Source organism: Corylus avellana, chromosome ca9, assembly GCF_901000735.1.
Source record: "Corylus avellana chromosome ca9, CavTom2PMs-1.0".
Classification (NCBI taxonomy): Eukaryota; Viridiplantae; Streptophyta; class Magnoliopsida; order Fagales; family Betulaceae; genus Corylus; species Corylus avellana.
In genome coordinates this window covers 2,181,154-2,190,397 of record NC_081549.1, presented here as the reverse complement: position 1 = coordinate 2,190,397, position 9,244 = coordinate 2,181,154, and the positions used below count along the sequence as shown (strand labels likewise).

Below are 9,244 nucleotides of genomic sequence, written 5' to 3'. Positions count from 1 at the left end.
TGTGGCAAACACGTCTTTAATTACCAAAGGAAAATGATTACAAACTATCGATGGACACCTCATTGATAGTCAAGTGTTAACATAAAGACATTTGTGATTTCACCTGGCAACTAAAGAGAATCTCATTTGGCTTGTGGATGGGCTGTAAGGTAGTCAATGAGATGAGCTGTGGTTGAAATCTTGTTGGCTTCATTTTCCGGGATATCAACTGCAAATTCTTCTTCCGCAGCTATTATAACTTGATTATTGTCCAATATATCCAGTTGCAGGTCATCCTTAAAACTTGCTGTTTGAGTCACCTGTACAAGGGATATACGAATAAAACCAAATGTGAGAAGAGAAGCAGTGAAAATGAAAGGGAGAATTCTGAAATTACGTAAGACTACAAGATCCAAATGACCTGGCAAAAAAAAAAAAAAACAGAAATGGTGGGAGGAAGGGGGAAGTCCTAATAACACAGAACGAAACAGAAAATGCTACAAAAATATGCTAAATTGTGATGCTGATTAGCTGTTACTCATTTCTAATATCTCATGGCACCATCCATTCTTTTGGTTAGAAACTTGGGTTAATAACTTTTTTGGTACCTGGGTTTTGAAGTTTTTTAATTTTCCCCCCTAGGTTTTAAAACATGACAAAACTAGTAGCTCAGATTTTGGAAAAGACCGAATCACCACCTCTGGTTTGAAAAATTCTATGGGGGTGACCAAGCCACCCCCGGGAGGTGGTGATTCGGTCTTTTCCAAAATCTGAGGGTTGTCGTTCGGCCACCCCCATAAAATTTTTCAAACTGGAAGTGGTGATTCGGTCTTTTTCAAAATCTGAGGTACTAGTTTTATCATGTTTTAAAACCTAGGGAGGAAAATTAAAAAACCTCAAAACCCAGGTACCAAAAAAGTTATTAACCCTATAAACTTTATAAAAAGTAATATTATTGTAATAAGATACAGGAAGAAGCAGAAAAGAATATGCTATGGCCAACACTTTATACTGATGTTCAATTTCATACAGTTATGAAAATAAACCTTGTTTATCAGGTGCAATTTGAACTCCAAACTAGAAGTATTCGAGTCCTTGGGGAATCATTAGAAGAAAAAGTGGGTGTGGGAGCACAATGACTCTTGCTTTTCACAACGAAGCTTTGAGGTTTTTATACAGCAAGTAGCTCTCATATTTCAAATAGAAATACACACGGTGACCATTATAGTCTACTATTTAATTTTCTGATTTACTAAGTATGAACTTTCATATGGCCAGTCGAATAATGGAGAGCAAGTTTCAACGAAAAATCTATATAATGGATCTCCACCCATTTTGCAGCAAGAAGGACTGGAACCTATACTTCCACAAGGGTATTCTCCATTGCACCCATAAACACAAATATAGCATTCAAAGATTGCCTTCAGAAATCAGAATGGTGAAATGAAAGGACTAGTTCCTTTGGTTTAGTGTTTCAAAATGTGCTGTTTGAAAAAAAAATAGCGATTTCACGATTTTTAAAAACGCAGCCAAGCATTTGTTATGCGGTTTGGCGAATGGTGAAATGAAAGGACTAGTTCCTTTGGTTTAGTATTTCAAAACGTGCTGTTTGAAAAAAAAATAGCAATTTCACGATTTTTAAAAACGTAGCCAAGCATTTGGTATGCGGGTTGGCCCTTAAAATCATGCGTTTTTTTAAACGCACTCACAAACAGGATACTTCTGCGATTTTTTTGGCCTGCAAAATCACAGGACCAAACGCACTCTAACCAATGTCGGGGGGCTATATAGAGTTGACTCATGTTTTCTTTGGAGGCACACACAAACTCTCTATTTACCGAACAGCAACAAGAAGAATTAACACCAATGAGAAATCCTCTTGTGGTGTGCTATTTGTACCCGTGAGAGACACAGGTTTATATGCATTTGGATTAGAATTTGAGGGTTTTTCACCATCATTATAATCCACCTTTAACTAATAGAATTTTCCCTTCCACTGCCTAAAGGTGACAAATACATCATTTTTATGCTTCAAAAAGATGAATTGTTGAGCCTAAGCCCGTAACATTAAGCTTTTGTAGCGAGTTGGTATCTCTCATCCATAATTGAGAGTAAGAATATCATCAAAAGAAACCATTTGATAGATATATGCTGGGAGTCACACATACATTGGAAGCTACGAGCATTAATTGAAAAGAACAAAGTAAAATCAGGCAAGACCCAAAATCACTCTCTCCCAAAACAAAAAACAAAGATTTGAAAGATTGCATTTTATTTATTTTGGCTAGATATGCATATCAATTCGTTACTAATTTCGTACACATTCTTAACAATCAACCAGACCCTAAGATTTCCAACACAAATCACATAAAAAACACCAATTTGAAAGTCCTTCAAAACAAAACAAAATCACGCTTCTTTTCCCTTTGACCAAACAGAACAAATCAGAACCCAAAAAAAAAAAAGTTAGAATTAATATTTGTGTGTGCGGGAGAGAGAGATTACCTTGGCGGGATCGATGAAAGGAGTGGATCTGAGAAGATCGAGAACACGGAAAGTGACTTCCTGCTTTTCCAGGAAAGCCGAAGGAGAATACGCCAACGGTGCTGATTGGGAGAAAACCCTAGCTCCTTTGATCATTGGCGCTAATGATGATGATGATCCAAGAGCTCGGATACCAGCTCGAACGGCCTGCATTTTCTCGCTCTCAGTCTCACCGATTCACTCACACCCTCCTCCCACACGCACAGGGTTCTCGGGATGATAAGTTCGCTTGCGAAGACGCTGCGTTTTAGGCTAAACGGTTTCTGGTCCTTCCGTGTGGACTAACTCCTTGTCCTTTACTTGAGGCTATGTTGCAAGTCGTTTAGGAAAAAAGGTAATCATTTTGAATTTTTTTTTTCTACCATTTCTGTTTGATTCATAGTAAATAGAATCATCGTGGTAATTTAAAATTACTCTAGCTCATGAGAAAAGCTATGGATATTAATTTTTTTTACCAAGTACCAAAATGAAAAAGTAGTAACTATAGTATTTCTTTTAATTAATTGTTTTTATCATCTCTAAGGAAAAAACTCCACATCATTTTAATACCCATTTTTTAATAAAAAATTTAGTATTCATAACAATTCTACATACTGTAATCGGTTTAGGCCATGATATCCTTGTTTTTATCTTTTTTGAAGAAACATAACAAACACATTTGTTCGACTGTTAAAATATGATGAATCTCTGATAATATTATGTTTAAGTTAGTGAAAAATAAAATAAAATATATAAATAATAGCGGAAGTAAGGGAGAGAAAAAGAATACATAATTACTAGTGAATTAATGTTATACACATACGTTCACCGCTCTGAATAACCCCTCTAAGACTATATTATGCTCTTATATATGTACAAATAAATCTAAATTGAGTTATACAAGAAAACATAAATTGACCCATACTAAAAACAGTATAAAATCAAAATATATTGTAACATTCCCAATCTACTTTTGCATTTCACAAGCAGGGTCAGACGATAGGCTTCTCAACCAGATGGAGTCACTAATAATTGCCTCATCGTCATCATTTCTGTTCCATGACCAAAACGCATGGGTTTCATTCACCATCTCCAACTGCCCATGCCCGAAGCTCGCCTCCCTCACAATGGATATATCGGGCTTTGGGTTTATATAGCTGCAACCACAAATTATTAAATTCACTCTTATTAAGGGAAGAGCGTTAACTCTGTTATTTTCTACCGGCTTAAACTTTTAAAAAATCATTATGCTTAAAACGAGCGTAACGATAAGCATTATATTAAAGGGATTTTTGTGGGTGCGACTTAATTTCTTCTTATTGAAGGGAATACTCTTATCATCATTCTTACCATCAACACCTCTTATCTATTTAGATTAGAGTTTTTTCCGTGCTTCTCATCGTCTTGTGTTTGAAAGCATTTTCAATTTGATTTTCATTTTTTTCTTTCATTCGAATTAAGAACGTTTTCTTGCAGCCTGTTTTCCCCCTTTATTGAAACGAAAAAGAAAAAAAAATGCATGAAATTGAAGATATGAAAGATCTTACTTGCTGGCAAGGCCTTCACGGTTCCCACCATCCCCAATGGTGATATGCACAGGACCACAATTGTCAGCCTTCCCATTATAAACGCGAGTCTGAGAGAGACAGTTATAATAAGCACCAATGGAAAATGGAAACGTGTCAACGAATCAACATTAAAGAGCTAGAGCAATAAAATTGAAGAAATGCTAAACATCATTAGATTAGTTCTCAAATGAAACATCATTAGATTAGTTCTCAAATGAAGTAACACCGTCCTATGAATTTGTGACACATTTTTCAAAATAATAAATCTGACACATCATTTAAGAATCGACTTTTAACGCTTCTCATAAAATTGAACCAAAGAACCAAAGAGATTGTAATAAAAGATAACTTACAAATCGCTCATAGGCATGAATATGTCCGGCAAAAACAACATCCACGCGAGCTCGGTAAAGCACCTCTTCCATGGCAGTCTTCATATCAACGGACTCTTTCTCCCCCTGATGAGCAGTATTAGAATTATACCATGGCGCATGAATAAGCACTACTGTCCACGGAGTCGTTTTCCGATCGATCTTCCCCAAGTCTGCCTGCAACCACTGATACTGCGGCGAACCAGGACCAAAATCCGTGTACGAGCCCAGCATGATGACGTGGACCCCGGCTGCATTGAAAGAGTAGTAGAGGTTCGAGCCCGACCCACTCTCTTCATATGGCATGTGCCATCTTGCGTTGTAGGCTGTGAAGGGTTTGGAGTGGAATACAGGGAGCTTCTCAACCTCGTGGTTGCCTTGCGTCACCATCCATGGCCGCTGGCTTGCCTGTGGCTCGACGAGCCTGCCGAATGAATCCCATAAAGGCTGGTAGACATCTGCATATGATAAGTCTCCTGGCAGCAGCAACATGTCGTAGTTCGATTCTGCTATGTGTTGGAGGGTTGAGTTGGTCCACCCAGTCTGTCCAAGATCACCTGCATCATGCGGTTTCGGACAAAATTAATGGGTTAGATTTAAAATGTCTGATTTATTTAATTAATTATGTCAAGTTAGAATTGACTTATATAACTTTTATACTCATATCGCGACATTTAGAGCTGACAATTTTTTACCCGATTTACGAACCCAACACAAAATTAATAAGTTAATTAAGGTTAAATGGTCTGACATGTTTAAGGTTAATGTTATACTCATATTTCGATATAGCTAGAATATGAATTGCCACTCTCATATCAAATAAGACATGCATATGGGCCTTCAAACGGTCCTCCATACTTGATGCATTGCAAAAAATTCACGAATTACATATTTTAAAGACATATGACAGTTTAATAGAGGTTAATTTCTCGAATGAGTTGGATATCATACAAATAATAGCAAAGAGAAGTGCTACACATTCCAAATTTTTTTTTCCAAAAGTTTGTTCTCAAATAATGTGTCACTATCTCATGAGATTTATTATTTTGAAAAATGTGTCACCAACTTCATTTAGGAACTAATTTTTTGAACAAAAATTTGAAATGTTTACCATTTCTCAATAGGAAAAATGTGTTATTTCACATATAAAATTGTGTTATTTCACCATATAAAATGGTGAAAAATGTGTTATTTCACCGTATAAAATTGCAAACAATGTATAATCAGCTTTTGCATACCGGCAACAGCAAATTTGATCGGGAACTGAGCTGGCGGGGTTTTGAAACTGAACTCACGGGAGGGATTTGAGCCACAACGGTAGTAATATACTGAATCGGGCGTCAACGGACCAATTAAAACCTCATGAATGTCGCCGGAGATGTACAACATGTAATTGTATGAAGAGGTACTCCCAGTTGCAGAAAAGTTGTATACCCCAGGAGATGTACCATAATCTACTGTGGCCGGCGTTGGGCTGTCAGTGGTAATCCATGAAATCCTCATTTTATCTTCGCCAACTGAAGATATATGCACCTGCACTAACAAATATATTATTTTAACCTATCAAAAAAAAAAATTCACTAAAAAAAAAAAAAAAAAAAAAAAGATGTGAGGAGGATTAATTTCCTTTACAACCCAACCCGTCCTAGCAGCCCAAACCACTTACCGTCAGGTTGGGCATCAGGTTGAATTACTAAATTCAACACGGCCCAAGTTATAGTGCTCTTGGGCCCTGGTATATGATAGGGACAAACATAATACAAAAACACACAGAGAAATTAGAGTAAGGACAGGAGAAAGACGCTATAGAAAGAAGACAGAAGCTATAAATTGAGAAAAAAAACTAGGGAAAGAGAAAGAAGAGAAAAGAAATTGGGAAGAGAAAGAGATAGAAGAGGGGAGAAAAGAATGAGAATGAGAATGGGAGAAAAAATCAATTTTTCATAATTTTGTTTCATCAAAGTCTGCTTTCATGAGTACAATGCAAGCTTAAAGAGGCTCCCGGCCATTAGATATTAGGACAATGTCCAATTATTAACTTGCCTAATATAATTTTATTGACTTATCTAATATAGTTGTAGTGACTTACCTAATACGGAAATGCCCATTATTGAATTACACAAAATAATTTGAGGTAACACTTAATATTAAGTTGATCCATGAAAATAAAATTATAAGCTGAAGCAATATAGAAAATGACACAAAGGCCTTTACGGGGGGTTTGGTGTTAAACACCCACAACGTCCACCACTCAGAATACCCCTAAGGGCTACATTGTGCTCATTAACTTGATTTGTCTATAATACAAATGTTTCTATTTATAGGGTAATGTCTAAATATAATTATAGTAATCAAATCCCCTTGATTTGATTACAATCTCAATATTTGATTACAATCAATCCATAAATCGATAATATTTCAATATCAACCTAATTATGAAATATACGGAAAACATTATATATTTTTTCATATATTCTAACATCTCCCCTCAAACTCAAAGTGGAATCTTCTAGAACCTTGAGTTTGAAATCCGAAACAATGATGATGGCAGTGGCGGAGGCCGGGAACAAGCCGTAGATGGTGGAGGCTGTCAGAGGAGATAGAGGCTGGTGGGTGGCTAGGCAGGTGGCTGGTGAATGCAGAGTCAAAAGGGTCGACAACGGGCCAAACTCCAAAAGGGACCGACAACGAGCCAAAATCCAAAAGAAAATGAGCCCACTTAGGCAGTTATCAGATCGGTGCACCGAATCTGACCGGCGCGTGGTGCGCATAATGTGATCACTCTGACCTTTTTTTTTTTTTTTTGAAGAATCTCATTTTGTGCCATATAGAGATGTCAAAAGCAAAAACATATCATAAATTTGAAATTATGACAAAAAATTGGGTGGAAAACATCTAGTCAACTCTGGAAGTCAACTAAAAAGTCAACAATCGACTCTAACAGAAGTCAACAGCCAACGCAAGAATGCATGGCAATGGTGCTGACGTGGCAGATATGCTGTCGTGGCAGATGTGATGATGTGTCACTATGATGGCGTGGCATTAGGGTTGACGTGGCAGTCTGAAGACCCAGGCGCATGTGGTGCACGCGCGAAAGGGCTAGCGGCGCCTGAGCGGGCGAATCTGACGGGCGCATCTGTGAAGGGAGCGTGGGGCGCGTGTGGCGCTAGATGGAGGTGTTCTTGCCAGTTCTGGAGTTGTGGGAAGTAGATTTGTCGTATGGCAACCTGATCGAAGTGAACGGACCACTGTGGCGGCCTAGGGCAGAGTGGCAGTGGCGAAACGACCGAAACTATGGGCAACACGTGGGGGCGCGTCAGAGAGGATATGGCGGCATTCTTGGAGGATATGGGATGATCGGCGGCTAATATATGGAACGGTCCGGCAACCTGGCTTATCGAAAGAAGGCGGTAGTGCGTGGGCAACACCGTAGCAGCTTCTAGCAGTGCGTGCGGTTAACGGTGGTGATGAGTCTTTCCCAGATCAGCAGACATGTGCCTTGCAAGCTTGATTCTGGGATTGCTTTTCCAAATTATGCTGCACTGAAAGCATGGAAGAGACTGAAGGTGTAGGCGGAGAGCGTGATAGCGCTTGGACGATTGAAATAGAGGGATCACTGGAGTGAATGCCGAAAAATGTCAAGGAAGTTGAAAGCCACAAGAAAGTGGCTTTGATACCATGTTGAAATTATAAGCATAAGCAATATAGAAAACGACACAAAGAATTTTACAGGTAGTTCGATGTTAGACACCTACGTCCACCACTCAGAATACCCTTAAGAGCTACATTGTGCTCATTAACTTGATTTGTTTACAATACAAAAGTCCCTATTTATAAGGTAATGTCTAAATACAATTACAGTAATCAAATCTCATTAGTTTAATTAGAATCCCAATATTTGATTACAATCAACTTATAAATAGAGAATATTTCAATATCAACCTAATTATGAAATATGCGAAAAATATTATATATTTTTCATATATTCTAACACCAATAACTTGCTCCACATCAATGTAACTATATAATTTCTATGACAAGAGGCCACCAATAGATTCTTAGAATTAGATTGTTTGAATTTCATAGAAATGGGGCATGAGGCAATTTAAGAATATGGTTGTTGGACCTATCCATTCCAAATAGCTTCAAGTGTTGGCCGTTCAACTCGGTTGCCTAACAACCCTGCCCTTTCTTAAGCTATCAAAATTTATGTAAAATTCAAACAGCTTAATAAAAATTGTAATACCCTTAATTGCACACAATCATAATACAATATTACAGCCTAAGGGAATCAAACCATATTAAAGGCATTCTTCAATATTTAATTAAAAGCTAAGGAGATGGAAAAATAAAACTACAATATTCAAAATGGCCTCATCAAACCGCGTGGTCCTGAACCTAACCCAACTAAGTCTACGGGGTGGATCGGGCCGGTACTGCGGGTTTTGCCCGCTCCTAGTTGCTATTATCTCTTTTTTTATGTTTCTGTTTTTGAAAAGAAGTTGCTATTATCTCCTTGAACTCAAACAATGGGCCACAATCTAAACGTATAATTATTTCCTAATTAATTTGCAGTGACAGATTCAAACCAACCAGACCACGTAATGAAGATAATAATTTGATACCTGTTGAGGAGAAGCAGAGCTAAGATTTTCCGACGGGTGATTAAAGAAGGTCGTCGGAAGGGGCGGCGGTGGACTGTACGTGTAAAGATTAGTACTGCCCCAGTAATCCATTGAAGGCCATGCCTGTGGATGCGAGGAACAGCCCCAGCCCACGCGCGGCCATTGTGACAGATTGGAA

The 9,244-nt window shown here is 38.0% G+C and overlaps 2 protein-coding genes across 2 annotated transcripts; both read right to left on the bottom strand.

Moving 5' to 3' along the window:
- On the bottom strand, positions 1–2,735 carry LOC132161774 (uncharacterized). Its single transcript, XM_059571956.1, has 2 exons — positions 2,485–2,735; positions 1–299 (listed from the first exon to the last, which is right to left on the bottom strand). The coding sequence occupies exons 1-2, from the start codon at positions 2,674–2,676 to the stop codon at positions 123–125; spliced, it is 369 nt and encodes a 122-aa protein (XP_059427939.1). The 5' UTR covers positions 2,677–2,735; the 3' UTR covers positions 1–122.
- A 586-nt stretch (positions 2,736–3,321) lies between these two features.
- LOC132192283 (probable purple acid phosphatase 20) lies at positions 3,322–9,244 on the bottom strand. Its single transcript, XM_059607567.1, is given in 6 exon segments — positions 3,322–3,659; positions 4,050–4,138; positions 4,424–4,998; positions 5,680–5,974; positions 9,067–9,162; positions 9,164–9,244. Coding segments are annotated over 6 exon segments (1,311 nt in total). The 5' UTR covers positions 9,230–9,244; the 3' UTR covers positions 3,322–3,469.

Excerpts from the sequence above, each read along its gene's own strand:
- LOC132161774 (XM_059571956.1), bottom strand. The coding sequence starts at position 2,676 with ATGCAGGCCGTTCGAGCTGGTATCCGAGCTCTTGGATCATCATCATCA. Across the intron at positions 300-2,484 it reads CTTTCATCGATCCCGCCAAG|GTGACTCAAACAGCAAGTTT; the intron begins GTAATCTCTCTC and ends TCCCTTGTACAG.